Raw genomic sequence first — 18,218 nt, forward strand, 5'->3', positions numbered from 1 at the left:
TTAATGAACCAAATTACACATATCTGTGCAATGGAAGTAGGTTAATGATGACAGAGGCGATAACCGGTTATTAAAATTAGGAATAACACATGATACTTTGAAACAGAGAAGCAATTCCTAGTAGGTCATGGGAAATACATGTTAATGAAAGACTCCCTTACATGTAGAAAGCCTATCAAATTTATAGAAAATTATTTTTTTAAATAAAAAGAAATACATTATATGCCTTACATGAAACCTCTTCACACACACACACACACACACTCTCTCTCTCTCTCTCTCTCTCTCTTTTTCTTTTCCTGTGCTGAGACTCAAACCCAGGGCATCATGCATTCTAGATAAGCACCCATCACTGAGCTAAATCCTCAACCCTTCGGTAACTTATTTTAAAATCCGTTGACATTTCACCCTAGTCATGAAAGAATGAGATTATTCACTCTACATCCTGCAGTCTTACAAGAGTGTTGTCAAGCTTAAAACACATGGGGTCTACTAGAGCTAAATGTTTCCATATGTTTATAAACTATTTTGCTTAAGACACTTTTGTGACTAAGTTGTCATCATGTTTGATAAGGAAAAGCCCAGCTGTAATACATCGGTGTATCTATGAGAGCAATGCCTTCTTAGCCTGCAGTATTGCAGCATCTCCCTCTTTGTGCCAGTGCTGGCTCACAGGCCAGAAGGAAGGTCTGTTTAGACCACCTGTGTCTTTGTTTATATGGAAATTATGGCTGTTCTCTTGGTGTCAAAGGTTTTACCTAGGATATTAAAATTTGCAGAAGGTAAATATGTATACATCATTTCTTCTTTTTTTTTTCTTTTGGTACCAGAGATCGAACTCGGGTCCTTGCACTTGCGCAGCAGGCAGCGAAACCACTGAGCTAAATCCCCGGCCCGTATACGTCATTTCTAACTGTTCTATATGAGAGATGTTAGAGGGAAGGGAAACAATGGATACTAATCAATATTCTAAGATTTTTCTAATTTGAAAAGGCAGTCAATTATGTCTACATGATGACTCTTGATGGGTTAATATGTGGGAATCTTTGAGGGTACTATTAATTCTTTACAAAGAAAGTGGTGGGTTCCTAGCCCAGGTCTTGAACATAGCCCTGTGCTTTACAATATATATAATAAGCCTATGATGAGCTGTGAGCATCGGTAAAGAGAATCTGAAGTCTTGAGATAAATTTTATGTACTACACAACATCAAAATGATTATATAATGTTGTGGCATATGTTTTACATGTGTCATTTGGCATTCGTCAGATCATCTCATTGATAGATAAACTGTAGGACGTTCATTTTATATTGTTTTTGTGGTGCTTAGGATTGAACCAAGGGCCTTCATACTGAGCCACATACCCAGACCTTTCTTCATTATTTACTTTGAGACAAGGTCTCCCCAAGTCGCTAAGTTGCCTAGTGTGGGCTTGATCTGCAATACTTGTACCTCACCTCCCAAAGTGCTGGGAATACAGGGATGTGCCACCATGTCCAGCAACTGTGGGGTTTAAGGCTATGATTTTTTTAAATTCCTTAAGGAGATAATCCTCATGTCAACATATTGACTTTTTACAGTACAGTTCCAAATCAAAGGGTATTTTTTGAATGTCCTCTGTTTGTGCTCTATTACATATTAGTTGCTCTCTGGGAAAAATTATATGCAGCTTTAAAATATTAACTCATTCACCATGATATCAAAAATCAGTGGAAAATTGTAACTTATAATTTAAGAATGAGGGTGTGCTGCTGTTACCTGCTGCTGAATATGGATATGGAATTTGCTACAACTTAACCCCAAATGAGTTGATCTCTTTTGTTGCTATTCCTGTCTTTGTATACAGTTACCTATATGTAGGCTGAGAGGCCATAGGTAGTTTCATCTCTGGAAGAGCCAGCTGGTGCAGGTTGCATCTTTGAATGAGGGGCCCTGTTTTGAGCTAACCCTCTTACATATCTGAACTAACCATCTTACACATGTCTGCCCAGATTCTCCAGGGTAACTGGGGTGAAAGATGGGTTAGCAAGTATCTACTGTGACTACCAAACTAACAAGTCAGTACATGTCTGCCTGATGGAGCAGGCACAGTGTTTCCTGTGTGAAGAGTAGCACCACAGGTATGATTATCTCAGAATAAATGACAAGAGGCTTTTAGAAGGAGAAAATTAGGCAGAGTTATTTTTAATTGTTGAGTAAGGTAACAGCCCAGTACCATACCGAAAGAAAAGAAAAGAAAGAAAAAGGAAGATAACAGTTCAAATGCTCACATGTGAATAATGATTCTATGGTGTCTTACTCTGTCTTCTACTAGGTTCTTTTAAATATATTTTGTCTACTACATATGCATGACCACAGGTAAACACTTCTGCTTTGTTCAAATCCAGGTACTCCATGAAGAAACCACAATTCCAGGAACAGATTTAAAACTTTCCTACTTGAGTTCCAGAGCTGCAGGGTATAAGTCAGTGCTCAAAATCACCATGACCCAGTCTATCATACCATTTAATCTAATGAAGGTACATTTGATGGTAGCTGTTGTCGGAAGACTCTTCCAAAAATGGTTTCCTGCCTCTCCAAACTTGGCCTATACTTTCATATGGGATAAAACAGATGCATATAATCAGAAGGTGTATGGTCTGTCTGAAGCTGTCGGTAAGTTCCATATAAATCTTCTCTGCACTGAAAAGATAGTTTCAAAGTCAGAACTGTTATAAAATTAATTGTAACCTGTGGAAAGTCAATGGACAAACAGAAAATGTGGCAGTTAGCTCATCCTAGAGAAGTTATAAGCTGGCTAGTTCAGACCTACCATGAGAAAAGGGATGTACTCCTTATGATGAGAAGAAAAAGGGTATCTTTTCTGGCTGAAATTGTATCTTAAAAGAAGTCTCCAAATGATATTTCAGGTTGTCATGTCCTCTTTTGATTTGTCTTCATTTAAATTTTCTTATTGTATCTCTTGCATTTTTATTTTGTTCTTTTCTTTATAGCTTTACTTCCCAACCTTTTATTATCCTTTTTATGTTTTCTGTATCTGACCCTAGGGTAGTTTCAGCAAATAATGAATTTAACAGAAATCAGACAAAATTTGTGTGTGGGAATTATTTCTGTTATTTTGACTAAAAGGGCCAGTCATTTCAGTGAAAGGACAATTTTAAAACATCAAACCACTTGTTTTTTTAAATAACTCAACAGTGCTATCAAACTTTGACATGTAGCTATATAGCTTCAAGCTCAACTCAAAACCTCAAAAACTAAAAGATAAATTTTTGTTCTGTTCCTACTTTAAAATAAAATAGCTGTTTTATTCTGAAATTAAAGTGGTTTGAATTTATTCAAGCTAATAGTTGCCACTTCTTTCACTTTTTTGTAAATTTTAAAATTCGCATTTGTTGTGAACACTGAAATTTTTTCAATTATGAGTTATTAATTTACAGCTAGTTTATTCCTGATATGTAAATACATTATCATAATCTTTTTTTGTTCTATTGAACCTTATTATCAAAAGCATTTTCCGTAGTTGAATGCTCTTAGAAACTAAACAGCTTTAATTATTCAAATAGTAAACATTATTTTTAGTTGTTCTCATCTAATCACCATTAAGGGCTAACTTATCTGACCTAATTACTTTATCATTTGCCCAATCTAAACCTCATTTTGTGCTGTGAAACCCTTATGAGAGATTGGTATGGCAAGGGATAGAACTCATTTCTATTGAATCAGTAGAAAATAACATTTGGAGGTCATTATTTTGTAAATCTTTCCTATGTTCAAATCATCTTATATAAAAATAAACTGCTTATAAATAAGTGGAAATATGACTTCACAACATAATTTTGAAAGGGGCTTTTTTTTCAAATTAATGAAATGAATTTCCACCTGTAGTTGAGAAGATGAACTGTGATTTGTTTTGATTCCAGTGTCAGTTGGATATGAATATGAGTCATGCTTGGACCTGACTCTGTGGGAAAAAAGGACTGCCATTTTGCAAGGCTATGAATTAGATGCGTCTAACATGGGTGGCTGGACATTAGACAAACATCATGTATTGGATGTTCAGAATGGTAAGATCTTGTTCATAGATAGTTAATACTGGCCACCTTCACCCTGATTAGATTGTAGTAACATTTTATCCTGTGTGTACTGTAGCATTAGTTTTGATAGGAAAACAATGAGATTTTTTTTTTTTTGGTACTGAGGATCGAACTCAGGACCTTGTGCTTGTGAGGCAGGCAGTGGAACCACTGAGCTAAATCCCTGGCCCAACTATGAGATATTTATAAAGACTATAATAAGCCCTAAAGTGGAAATTACATAATATTCTTTCACTGAACTTTAAAATGTTCATATGTTTGTCACCACAATAAATTACCATTTGAATGTAAGTGGCTGATACTACATGAAAGGTTTCTGTGTAGGAGTCTTCACCACAGATTCATCCACCACAGTCTAAGTCTGCATGAGTCAGTGAGTGTAGCCAAAGCACTTTGGAGAAGTTTACCAAAAACGGAGGCAGGGAGGCTTTTTAAAGGTAAAGATAAAATTTTAAATCTATGTGACTTAGCCAGGCATGGTGGCACACATGTAATCCCAGCACTTGGGAGGCTGAGGGAGGAGGATTGCTGCAAGTTTGAGGACAGACTTGGCTACATAGTGAGTTCAAGATCAGCCTGAATTGCACGGCAAGACCCTATCTCAAAAAAAAAACTATATGACTTTACCAAAATATTTCTAATAGATTTTTAATTCTTAGATCATTCTGAATATCTAGCTATTTTTTCAGTTCTACTTGAGCTATATTTGAAAAAATTCTGCTCAAGGTGGGAAAACATAAATGAATAATCTGAGAAATAAGAATCAAAAGTATTACTTATAGCAGACCTGGTAATGTGATAAGTGAATGTGATCTGAATAAATGTTTCAGACATCACAAACCAAAAGGGATACATTACTTAGAAAATATTCTCTCATAAGGAATATTATTTATATTAAACAAATTATGTTGGTTTTACTGTGTTTGTGATATTTTGCCTACATATTTGTCTGCATGTCAGATAATTTAAAGGTGCTTTGTTAGAAAAGCAAAACCTTGAGTTAATCTATTTTAACTTCCTGTCCTAAACCATATGCTAGTAACTCTATAGTCTCCTTTTACAAATAGCCAGAGGAGGAAATTTCACAGCTCTGGCTAAGTAGTCTACCTTTGGACTTTGCAGAGGTTTTTGGAAGGTTCAGAATGTTGAATTGAGTGTGTAACACAATTAAACATTTATGATTAATGATCACTTTTCAGATTGATATTGCATCGATGTTCTTTTTTTTTTAAACTTTTTGTAAGTGTTGGAGAAGACACATTTTAAGTTTTCCAAATATATTCAATCTAAAGTAGTTTCCAAACCAGGGATTTAGCTCAGTGGCACCATGCCTGCCTCACAATTGCAAGGTCCTGAGTTCAATCCCTGTTACCAGAAAAACAAACAAACAAACAAACTAAAGTAGTTTCCAAGCCAATGTGTGAAAATGCTGGTGTCTTACCTCTAGGAGACAGTATAATGGTACTGAGCAAATCAATAATAAGAAAAAGTCAGAAATACCCTGCACACCTTCAGTGTTTCACAGCAGTATAAAGCTTTGCTCTTCTTTCAGTTGTGTTCTGGCCATCAGGATGTAGTTCAATTTGCACACCCAAAGGTTGGGAGCAGATCATGTAATGAGTGCCATGTACAGCACACACTTTAGAAAAGTAAGCCTCACAACCAAGGAGGATACTCCATATGCTATCTCTGAGCATCTCTTGAATCATCAGTGTTGTCTGAAGCATTGGTAGTTTCAGTCTGTTATGTGAGTAACACAAGAATTAATCATGGTCTTTCAAAATGCAGAGTCATGTGCCAACCATGCTAGTAGCTGCTCTTGACTAAATTATTTAAAATTATTTCACACAATGTGCACATATTTCCATGTTCCTTCAGAAGTCCTTCACAAACAAAACTTGGAGAAACCTCTCCAGATGCATTTTACTTAGGGTAAAATTATATATAGGGTAAAATTCATAACCATTTAGCTACAGGATTTCACTCAAGAGATTGTAAGCGAGTAAGAAGACTGTAAGTGAAGAGCTTTAGGAAAACCTGAACCCCTGTAATTCACAACTGTTGGAATAATTGACACTCATTCAGATGGACAAGGAAACTTCTAGGTATTCTGTATTCAGGCCTGTTGTCGTAGCGCACGCCTGTAATCCCAGCACTCTGGCATGCTGAGGCAAGAGGATCACAAGTTGGAACCCAACCTGGGAAACTAAGTGACTTTCAGAGACTCTGTTTCAAAATAAGTAAGAAGAGAGCTTAGAATGCAGCTCAGTGCAAAGGCCCTGGGTTTAAGGCCCAGTACTGCAAAAAAGATGGAAATTATAAAGTACATGTTATTTTTAAATGAGAAATAAGTCACAAAATGAACTGATTATGATTTTGAATTTTATCCAGGAATAGTTTGACAAGTAGTAACTTTCCAAAGTGACATGTGTCTAATTGAATAAACAAAGTGATTTGTAATCATGACAAGGTGGATGAGCTATAGAAATATATTACAGAAGAAGAGAAGGCAAAAATGTAGACAGTGACAAGTGTTTGTGCAGTCACCTGAAACATGGAAATAAATATTCTAATGTTCATCTTTCTATTCTGTCATAATACAGAATCATGAAGGGCCAATCCTTCAAAGTAATGACTGAATAAATCAGGTTCAGTAGAGCAGTAGGCTGACTTGTAGGATTCTTTGGATGAAAATTGCAGAACTGGCTTTCATAATAAATTAGCTTTCCATAATTATCAAATAACATAATCACAGAAAGAAGAATCTTAGGTATCATTAATGTATTTTTTGAATATGCAAGGCAAAAGGCATCTTATCTCTTGGTATGATCCAGCCTTCTTTAAATTATTTTTACTTAATTTTGAATAAACCTGTTTTATCTTTCCTGATTTCCTTATGTAAATTTGCTGTGATTATTACAACACCCAAATAGCAAACCATTAAAAAAAGTAATCACAGAATGCACCTAAAATGTGCTGAGCTATAAGGGAAACATAATTATTCTGATCACTTCTTAACTTGAAAATTATCCCAAAGTAGAGAAAAGTTTTCTATTTATACTTTCATGGGATTATTCTTTTAACAGTATATCTGCTAAGAAGTATAGTCATTAGCTCTAAGAATAGCTTTGAAACGTAGAACATCCAATAAATATAATATATGGATCTCTAAAGTCAGAGCAGCAGGTGGTTTATACAGATAATAACACATTGAGAAGTGTCATAAAATATGCATTAAACAGTAACAGCTGACCATCCAGTGTATATCAGACCCAAATGAAGCCATTGATCTATCTATACTAGCAGTAAAATGAAAAAACTAGAGTCTCAACTCAATTCTAGTTTCTAACTATGAAAACCTTTAATATTTCTTTGGAATTTTTTCTCAGATTTTCATTGACGCCTACAAAGGAGCAGGCTTGCATTTTTCTTTATAAAATTATTGGCACTTTCTTGCCTTGAAGCAGAACCTTTCACAACAGTTTTGTTATGTTTATTTTAAATAATTTTATATATATGTTCTTATTTCAGATGAGAGTATAAGCAAGAATATTCCTTGACTGTAAAGTAGAAATCAAATAGGCTTCTGCTGGCTGAAGGTGTAGCTCAGTGGTAAAGCACATGCTTAGAATATGCAAGGCTTGGATTCCATTCACAGCCAACCTCAACCCCAAATGGAGCCTCTGTTATATTTCGGAAGCACGATAAATATTTTCTGACTTTGTTTTCCATAAAGTGTTTTAACTTTTTAAAACTGAAAGATAAACTTATAAGAAAGAAACTTATATTCCTAGGGTATATTTTTAGTTGGATAAATATGCAGTATTTTCAACATTGGTTTACAAGGCGAACTTGTTATTCTCTAAAGAATATTATGTAAAGTATGTTTCTCAAACTTGGGCACATTAAGATTACCTGGAGAGTTTTTAAAAATGTCAATGCTGAGGCTGCACCTAAACCAATTAAATAAGAATCTTTTGGGATAAGAAAACCAGACGTTACTATTTTTTACAACTCCTAGAGAAGTTCCATTGTGTAGCCAGGATTGAGAATCACTGATGTTAAGAATTTGAGTTTTTAATATTTATTGTCCTTTTTTCCTTTCACTAGGCATTCTTTAAATTTACCATAGGCATCACTTTGTATGTCCTATGGACTTTATCGTATAATATTTTATACTAGGTAACTAAATAGAGTTCTTTCCAATAGAAATTTAAATAAAAGTTTCCCCATCTAAATCTAAAAGGCACTGAGTCTTAGGTCTAGAGTGAACATTTTTACTTTTCATCTTTATACTTTTTATCATAAGGAAAATGCATTGTTTTTTCTTCCAGGTATACTGTACAAGGGAAATGGGGAAAATCAATTTATCTCCCAACAGCCTCCAGTTGTCAGTAGTATCATGGGCAATGGACGGAGGCGCAGCATCTCCTGTCCAAGTTGCAATGGTCAAGCTGATGGGAATAAACTCTTGGCCCCGGTTGCTCTAGCTTGTGGGATAGATGGCAGTCTATATGTAGGAGATTTCAACTATGTTCGCCGGATATTCCCTTCTGGAAACGTAACAAGTGTTTTAGAACTAAGGTATGTCTTTTCTTAATTTGGGGTTTTAATAAAAGCCAAACTGTCTCTTTTTAAAGAAATGTTGGATGTCATATACTAAATTAGTTATAAACCTACCTTTTCAATGTTTAAAACTCTTCCTACAAAAAAAAGTCAGTTCTTGGTTAAAGATAGGATAACACATATATATTGTTTTTTAAATGTATGTATGAGTTTAAAATACCTTACTGCTTTCAGTGAATTTTCTGTACACTAATAGGATAAAACTATGATTTTTAAATATTTTTGATGTTCTGTAGAATAGTTCTATGGTATCAGTATTCTGCTTTTATTTCACCATGGTTGAAATTAAGGTATAAAATATTTTCTTATATCAAGACATAATAGTAATGAACAAAGTTTACAACTTTTTAATTAAACATTGAATCTTCAAGTTAGGTCAACCTATAAACTATGATGAAAAGTAAAAAAAAAGTAATATGCTGTTTTCTTGCTTTGCTTAAATGTGATTATCAAATCAACCTATTCTGTGAGTTATTTATAAGCTTTGGCCTGCAAAATTCATTTCCATTGTTATTTCTTCTTGAATTGACAAGTTTCCATATAACTAATTAAAATCTCAATATTTACCTCATATTTTAAAAGCCTTTCCTAACTGTGCTTTTTTTTTACCTTTTTTTATCTGCTTCCACCAAGAAATAAAGATTTTAGACATAGGTAAGCATCTTGCTTAAAGGTTATTACATATTTTCCAGTGCACTTTTTACATTTCAATGTGACTTTGAAATTGTTTTCTAATAACATCATCATGAGAGGGGAAACTCAGTATCACAGAACATCTAAAGAATTAAATCTGCTTAATTGAGCTATTATATTACAATATATTGCAAAATGTATTATGCAATATAATTTGAGAAATATTTTCAGGTTTGTTCAGAAGATAAATTCTATTACAAAAAAAATACTATAATGACTATCTCTGTATAACAATAACACAAGGAGAGTTGTAAGCTTCCATCACTGACCCATGTAATCTAAGCCACATTGAAAATAACAAAATTTGAAGCACAGTAGGGGTTTGAGGAGTACTGTTTAGTTTGACCAGTATGAGTGACAGATTGTGATTATCGGACCCAAAATTTATTCAGTTTGGGAAAGTTTGTTTAAGAAAAAGAATCGAAAAATATTTGACTTTTAAAAATATTTTTTTAAAAAGATGTGTAAACATTTTGCGAGGGCCCTTCACTAGGCCTGGAAGGGATCCAGGCAAGTGTGGAGTTCTGAAACCTAGTAGGCTTTATTAGCTTCCTGCTTCATTCATCTCTGCCTGGAGTTTCCATTTTCTTAAGCTGGGAAAGTTACTAGATATAAATAATCTACATTGCTGTTATGAGGCTGATGACTTTCTTTAAAGCTGATGATGAATATAATTAAAGCAAATGTATCAGCTCAAAATTTTTCAATATTTTACTTGCTGTGTACACTTAGCTACAGAAGGTACAGTAAAGGCTTTTATAGGTACCTTTCACTGAAAAACTTTCCTCAGGACAGCAAAAACAAAAAGGAGAAGCAATATTTCAAAGCAAAACTAGCAAAAATCAAGACAGGTTGGACATACTAGATCTAGTATACCCATTAAAATATCTAAGGCTGTGATATCAGATTTTAAAATTAGAGATATTTCATGTGAGATACTTTAGATCAATAAATAAACATAACCCATTTAAAATGTTGCATAAAGATTGATGACTAGCAAATTAAAACAAAGCCCCACTGAAAGCCGTTGCATATCAGAGTGACCAGCTATGATTCCATGACCTTTTCCAGAAATCCCATATTGATCTCAGACTTTCAGCTAATGGGTCAGTCACATGGTAAGATTAACACTAAACCTCCCCCAGAATACGAGCATGCAAAGCTCTGCTATTAGAAACCATTGTAGAATATCAAGATCTTTCTGGCTTTGCTTTCATGGTAGCTGTGGAGAAAAGCAGAAAGACAAACAGATGTGCACACCAACTCAGTGTGAAAATGCTGCAGGTGACAGGTGATAGAAAAATGATCAATGCAGTTACTTTTTTAGCAAGCTGACCTATCTATTCCAGGCACAGTGAATGCCAGATATTTTATATATGTTACTGCAGATCCACACAACAATCTTTCTGGGTTACAGATGAGGTGGTGGAGGCTTGAGGATGTTACCTATCTTCCCCAAGATCTACAACTAAGAAATGTGGAGCAGAGATATGAAGCACTCTAAAAAAAAAAATTGTTCTTCCCACTGTACCACACTGCCTGTTTTTATATGCCAATGACAAGGTTTCTGTGGAAGGATTTTCTGAGATGCAAGAAACTAGACTTATTTCAGTCATTTTGCAAGTTACTTAGAGCTATAATCTCTTTCTCTAGAAAAAAACTCTGGAGTTAGAGCTATTATTTTAATATGAACTCATTATGTACTAACTCATTATGTACTAACTTGGAAGTGATACTCATTATAATCCCTCTCTCATGATTCTTCATCACCTTTCTCTTCTGTATATCATCCTGACCAAGTTTGGGCTTCTGCATTTTTTTATGTCTATGCATGCAAAATATACTGGGTTTTAAATTGATGTTCATCTGTATTATATCAGTGTTAACTGATCGCTTATCATGTGCCAGGTACTTTGACAAATAGTAATATTAGATAGAGTTCTCAGAAACTCATAATTTATTCTTTGAGACTGAATCATATATATGGCTTATACCATGCGGTAGTTCTGTGGAGGAAGAGATTCCAAGGACAGGAAATGTGGCAAGGAAGCTTCCTGAAATGGTAGATATTTGAGCTAAGCCTGCAGTCTGATTAATAGAAACAACATGAACAAAAGAAGACAATGAAAGAGAGAGAGAGAGAAACAGAGAAAGAGAGAGACAGAGAGAATACGAGTATGAGAGAATAAATGAATATGAATCACATCCCTCTGAATGAAAGTCAAGTAGAAGTGGATCTGATTGACTGGAGTCTTGAGTGCTCTAAGGAATCGCTCCTTTATCTATAGGATAACACAAACAATGGGGAATCATTTTAAGTTTGTGACCAGGAGTATATTCAAGGTGGTCTTTAAGGAAGATTAATTTAGTATTATGTATTCAGGATAATGTGAAGATCCATTAGAAAGCTGATGCACCAAACCAGATTCTAAATACATGAAATAGGAGGCTAACAATGAAGGAAATCAACCAATGGAAGGCAGAGAATGAGAGATTATACAGTGTTTAGAAATAAGATGATGTAGAAACTGTACAAGATCTTTATGCCCAAATAATCAGGCAAATGATGATGTCATTTAAAAAATAGGAATTTCATTTGCTTAGTAATCTAAATTGACATATCAAATCAATATACAACATTTCACCTTACTGGAGCTTCTTTATTTAGCAGCCTTCCTATAATCATCTTCTTTTTACTGATTATAAGACCCTGCCTGGTTTTCTCTATATCTTCATTTTCCTGGGTAGCATTATAGTCACATAAATATTAGGAATAGGTAATACAAGAAAAAAGAAACTGAAAAATGTGTCTAAATTTATGAAAATGAACAATATTATCAATTTTTAATAATTAAGTAAAATATAAGAATGTATGCTTCTAATCCTTTTACTCTATTTCATATACAATAAACAGTTTCATTAATTGGACTAATGAAGAAATATTCAAAATATTGAATAAATATATAGACACAGTCTTCTGCTTTTAAAGTTTGGAGAATATGCTTCTACCAAATTAACAAATACTGCCAGGATATTATATAAAAATAAAAGTCTTCAGCTCTACTTTAATGAATAGAAATAAGTAGTACTCTATCAACATATTAAATTTTTCCTAAATGGAAGCTTCTGAAATGCTTTAAAATGTGTTTCTCTTTGATATCCCAAACATTTCTCCCTCTGATGCTTATAGTATCAGTTTGCTAGCAACCCCCTCTAAATAGATGATAAAATTTAGCTCATCTTTGCTCCAATTCTTTAAAATTCTAAAATAAAAACCTTAAATTAACTAATACCAGCCAAGGAGCATTTAAACAAGTAGGGCTAAAAATCAACTTTGTGTATTTTATATTACCAATTAAAAGATCAAAGAAAAGGTCAATCACAAATCTCTAAATTTGAATCAATTAAAGATATTAAATTACAAAAGCTTGATTCAGCACTCCTTGATTGACTTAATATTTAAAAATGAAGCATGCATAGAAATACCATATCCCAAGTCCTTGTTTGCAATAATCTTACCACAAAATAGGCAGTTTGACTTTTATATATAAATACAGTTTTTTATGCATCTTCAAGTGCTAGTGTGCTAAGGGCTATGGCACAATTTCCAAATGAAAAATTAAAACTGCTAATAATGTCCACTTTATGGCTTGTTCTTTGCAAATACTTCTCTGGTCTAAGACCATTGAATTACGAGAAAATAAATTAGTATATTCAGCCTGCTCTTCCCATTGGATCTGTGTCTAATTAAATAAGACGGTAGAGAAGATGGCTTGATAATTGTGGTGATATAGACAATTCAAGAGGAGTTAAGAATCAAGGTGCAATATACAAAAGGTTCTTAACTTGATCTCAGTTTCTTTGTTTTTGCTATTATTCAGAATTATAATGTTATTTTAAACCCTTCTGAAACGGCAAAATCTCAGAGCATCAATCACACCAAAATGCTCTTGTGTGCCTGCTGCCGAACAGAGATTTCCCAAAACCATGCATTTTGTAAACCCCTGTGCTCCAGCTGCAGACTTTCAGTCATTACATCCACACATTTTCACCCCAGACATATTACTCATCTAAAATCTCACCACTCATTTGAACCAACACACCAGCCTCTCCGGTGCTCTTCAAGATATTGGAAAGCAAGTATTAGCTCACCTTTTCAGGAAACTATGCTTAAAATTAGATGAACTTGAATCCAACTCATATTGCATCTGTGAGTCAGAGCTCCTCTTTTACCAGTCTATCAACTGGAAATTTCCATATTCACTTTTTTCTTTTAAAACTGCACTACTGAACTTTCTTCTGACGTAGGAGAGGCCAGAATCTAAGGCCCAGTTCTAATTTGCCATGCTAGTTTGCACTGCAGGGAATTTATCCGATTCTCATTTCCTACCATTCTGTGGGGAATAGTTCCAAAGGCTAATTATTCTCTCTTGGATCACATCTTCTTCTGAACAATAGAATTCTGAACAAAATAAGAGCTTTCTTTTGGTACACTCTTTAGGATCCATAGACATCTGTTGCTTAATTTAGAAATGTCTGTGGTCTTGAAAGAAATACATCAGGACAGGAGAAAAGCAGATATAAACATCACTGTGAACATTCTCTTCTTACCACCCCACTAAATTAGAACTGGTGCCAATAAAGGCACAGCTTAAGATTTAAATATCCATTGGTTTTTCATCAAGAAGTCTCGTATTCTATGGCTCATATTGTGTGTGTGTCACCACCATTTGAGCAGATTCAAAAATATGATTTCTTTCTCAAAATGAAGGATATCATGAGAAAGAGTACATGATTCCTTTACATTCGATATAAACTGATAATTCTGAAGTGTTTTTATTCTGTAATGACTTGCATTTCTTTATGAGTCCTTCAAATCATTTTATACCTTTATACATGTATTTACAAACTCTAATCTGTCTCTTGCTGCTAAAAGAAATTAAAGATTATAAAGGAGACCCCAAAACTGAAGGTGTTCAGACCTTTGTATGACTACTGAATTTCTCTGTATGCCAACATCATATCCATAGACATCCCTAGATCATTAGAGCTCCCAAAGGTCTCTACAGACTCTATGTCAATGGTGACAGACCTATGGCATACATGCTGCAGGGAGTTGTTTGCAACATTGAAAGCTCTAAAAGGTTCGCCATCACTGCTCTATGTGATCAGCTGCCCTCCCCAAGCAATGTGAGAAATACTGGTGAAAATTACAGCTTGTTATTTTAAGAGAGCCATGAAGTACATATATTCAGCACTTACAAGAAAGAAAATTAAATAGTGAGCAATGTTTCATTAGAACCTAACTTTATTATTAATAATAAAGCTACCACTTTACTGTTAGAATTAAAATGTCTGTGCAGAGTTTGGTTTATACTTGTTTTTGTAGTTCAGGCTGGCCTCGAATTCAAGGTGATCCTCTTACCTCAGCCTCCCAAGTGCTGAGATTACAGGCATGTACCACCACACCCAGTTTATAACTTCATATTTTGGATGTTTACATATAAAATAAATGGAAACAAGAATATAACTTTGTGTGTCTGTCTGACTGTGGAAAGAGGGTAAAAAGGAAAAAAGAATATGAGAGTGAAAATCAGTAAAATCAAAACATGGAATCTGGTATATTCTTGTCAGTTGACATGTTTGATGAAACATCAGTTATTTGTTTTTTCAGAAGATAATGTTTATACATGGTACAAAATTACTTTGTTTTTTACGGTCTTGGGGATTGAACCCAAGGCCTCACACTGAACCACACCCCCAGACCACCACCACCCTCCTATCTTTGATTTTTTTTTTTTTTTTTGAAACACGTCTTACTAACTTTCCCAAGCTGGCCTCGAACTTGAATGTTTGCAGGGAGATTAAATTTTTATTTCCAGCTATTTGTCATAATTTTTCCACTCCTTGATAACATTGGTCTTATCATTTGTTACAGGGAATAGGACATGTGTTTTACATTTGCATTGCTTTATAGTTATAAAACTGAGGCACTACATTTTGCAATTCTGTCTGTACCTCACCAAATTCACAGATATGTTGCATAGCTCAGTTTCAAAACTTTAAAAGTAAAAGTGATAGGCAGAGCATCCTGAGACTGCCTTCTACACTTGAATGATCTCATTTTATTATCTAACCTCATAGTTGTGGACAAGCACTATCAACTACATCAAATTTCTTTTCTTCTGGTGGAGCAACCAAGATAGATACATTTAGTTTTGCAGCAAGAAAAAAGGGGTTAATTGCCTATGATTAAATATGAATGAAATTAGTAGTATATTATATTTCACTGGAGAATTTGTTGGAGATAACCTTTCTCTTGGAATAAACTTTGTCACTCAAGAACAATTTATCAATGGCCTTGCACTGAGCCAAAAAAGATTTAGAGAATTTGCTTCTTCATACTAAGCTGGAACCATATTGCCTCTAATTGTAATTATTTTAAGGACACCTGTTAATAAATTGTTATTTTCTCAACATCAGGCCAGGAAGGAAAACAGTAATATTAGAGAATTGCTACTTGGGATCACATTCACTTAAATAATTGTTAAGTATACTGTTCATTTTCCAGTCTTTGACAATGGATTCCAGTTTAATGAATTTCTCATGATCTCTTTTATTTTGCTTGTAATTTCCCCCTGTGTATTTAGTGTAACTCTCTTGTGATGTTTATGTATGATCTTTTTTACAGCAGTAACCCAGCTCATCGATACTACCTTGCAACTGATCCAGTCACTGGAGATTTGTACGTTTCTGACACTAACACCCGCAGAATTTATCGCCCAAAGTCACTTACAGGTGCAAAAGACTTGACTAAAAATGCTGAAGTGGTTGCAGGGACAGGGGAGCAGTGCCTTCCATTTGATGAAGCCAGGTGTGGGGACGGAGGGAAGGCTGTGGAAGCAACACTCATGAGTCCCAAAGGTACTGGCAGTTATCAATTCGGGGTTTTCTTTTTATTAAAAAATATAGAAAATGCAGTTAGTGTCTGATTGTGTTTAATGCTGAGTCTAACATTTTTACCTTCAGCTGTGTTCTGGAGAGCTGTTTCACATCTAATGTTTTAAAAAGCCATTTAGCGTGAAACTGCTAGACTCTTTAAGTTGATTTTACAGTAAATATTAGGTTCTTAGAATTATTTGTATCATCATACTATTTTTTCAACATTTCAAAGAGTGAAGCAGCTACTCTATATTATTCAGGTCACATCCTGTTAAACTTCAAGGAAGTCTCCAAATTCTTTCATTGTCCTGGAATTTCTTTGTCCTGAATGAGTCCCAGGCCTCTTTAAAACCATCACTAAGCAACCCTATTAGCTCCTACCCACTTCATAGCTGTTAAACTTTTGTTTCTATGCCATGAGAAAAAATGCTTCCTGTCAGGAATTTTCAGAGGTAATGGGGGCTAAAATTCTCTGTGATAAAGGCTTTTAAAATACCCAGGATTGGCTCCTTACTCCTGCATTATGCCACTCATTATAATGTTTTTTTTGGTTTAGAGGCCTTATTTTTTTCATTATAGATAGTAACTATTATGTGAACTGAGAAAAGTACTCGGTGTACTGAATTATTCATAATCTCAAATTTCACTGTAACAAGGTCAACCAATCACTAGCATTGGCTTAGATTTATTTTTGTTAGAAGAATATTGTTACTATAACTTGATTAACAGAATGTGAATCTCTATAATTTACAGACATTTTAATTTGATACTTGAAATATAGAGATACTACATATGTAATTATAAATGTCTTTGTTAGCTTTTTTCAAATGCTTTTGCAATTAGCAGTCTTCCCTGCTACGTGTCACCCATGTTATCACTGAGGTCCAATATTGAATTTCGTGACACATAAGAGTTTAATTAAAAGTAATTATTTTTGAAAAATTAGTAACATTTACTTCTCTTGGATAAAGGAATGGCAATTGATAAGAACGGATTGATCTACTTTGTTGATGGAACCATGATTAGGAAAGTTGATCAAAATGGAATCATATCAACTCTGCTGGGCTCTAACGACCTGACGTCAGCCAGACCTTTAACTTGTGACACTAGCATGCACATCAGCCAGGTAGCTAAAATATAAGCCAAATTATTTTCTTCTAAATGACTTGATTTGCTATGCCAGTAGACTGTGATGGCACCATATTAACTGCATATGTCTTTTGTGACAGTGGTTATGATAAAGCTGTTCCATTTGAATATAACTCAGGAGCTAATAAAAAGTTATTTTCTTTAATCCTATATTTGATGAATTCAATGAAATACAGAGCAGTTATCACTAAGAGATGCTAAGCATTTGTAATAAAATACCAGCAAATTAGCAACATGCAGATATTTCAAAAAGAACAAAACAGCTTAAATCTCTAATCTTTTGACTGCATGAGCTTCCTTGAGTAGTAGAGAAAACTCACTATGATTAGTCTCCAAGGACTTATATTTAGAATTAGGAACTTTACCATTAGCCTGATTGAAAACACCATGGAATATTAATATATTTATAACCTAGAAAGCTCTGGCATTTGGAGGTTATTACTGCCATAAGGAACATATGTGTTCATATCTCAGCGATATCTGTTGACTCACTACATAGAAGTTCATTTGCTGTTTGGCTCTAACAAGCAAATCTTTCAGCATGCTGCATTTTTAAATAAAATGGTATTTCCTAACATTTATCTCCTCTCAGAATTTTTAGGTTTATTTTACAGTGGCTATTGAAAACCAATTTTAAAACAGTTTATCAAATTAAGGCTAATTTCCCTGCATGGTCTAATTTACTCTTCTGGCAAATTAACTGCAGTGTA

At 34.3% G+C, this 18,218-nt stretch overlaps 1 protein-coding gene across 28 annotated transcripts in view; it reads left to right on the plus strand.

Annotated features, from left to right (window-relative positions):
- The window catches only part of Tenm3 (teneurin transmembrane protein 3), a 2,554,979-nt gene that overhangs the window by 2,493,509 nt on the left and 43,252 nt on the right, over positions 1-18,218 (plus strand). For 23 of the 28 annotated variants that reach the window (XM_087217023.1, XM_087217025.1, XM_087217024.1 and 20 more), the window contains 6 exons: positions 2,389-2,656; positions 3,925-4,068; positions 8,433-8,682; positions 9,358-9,378; positions 16,109-16,341; positions 17,331-17,485. In XM_087217023.1, the coding sequence (XP_087073149.1) occupies positions 2,389-2,656; positions 3,925-4,068; positions 8,433-8,682; positions 9,358-9,378; positions 16,109-16,341; positions 17,331-17,485 (1,071 nt within the window). The remainder of the gene's footprint in view (positions 1-2,388; positions 2,657-3,924; positions 4,069-8,432; positions 8,683-9,357; positions 9,379-16,108; positions 16,342-17,330; positions 17,486-18,218) is intronic. The other 5 variants (XM_087217033.1, XM_087217036.1, XM_087217041.1 and 2 more) reach the window with 2 other exon arrangements.

The sequence above is a fragment of the Heterocephalus glaber genome, unplaced genomic scaffold, assembly GCF_053883595.1.
Source record: "Heterocephalus glaber isolate CG9 unplaced genomic scaffold, H.glaber_assembly_v1.0 deba00001461, whole genome shotgun sequence".
Lineage (NCBI taxonomy): Eukaryota > Metazoa > Chordata > Mammalia > Rodentia > Bathyergidae > Heterocephalus > Heterocephalus glaber.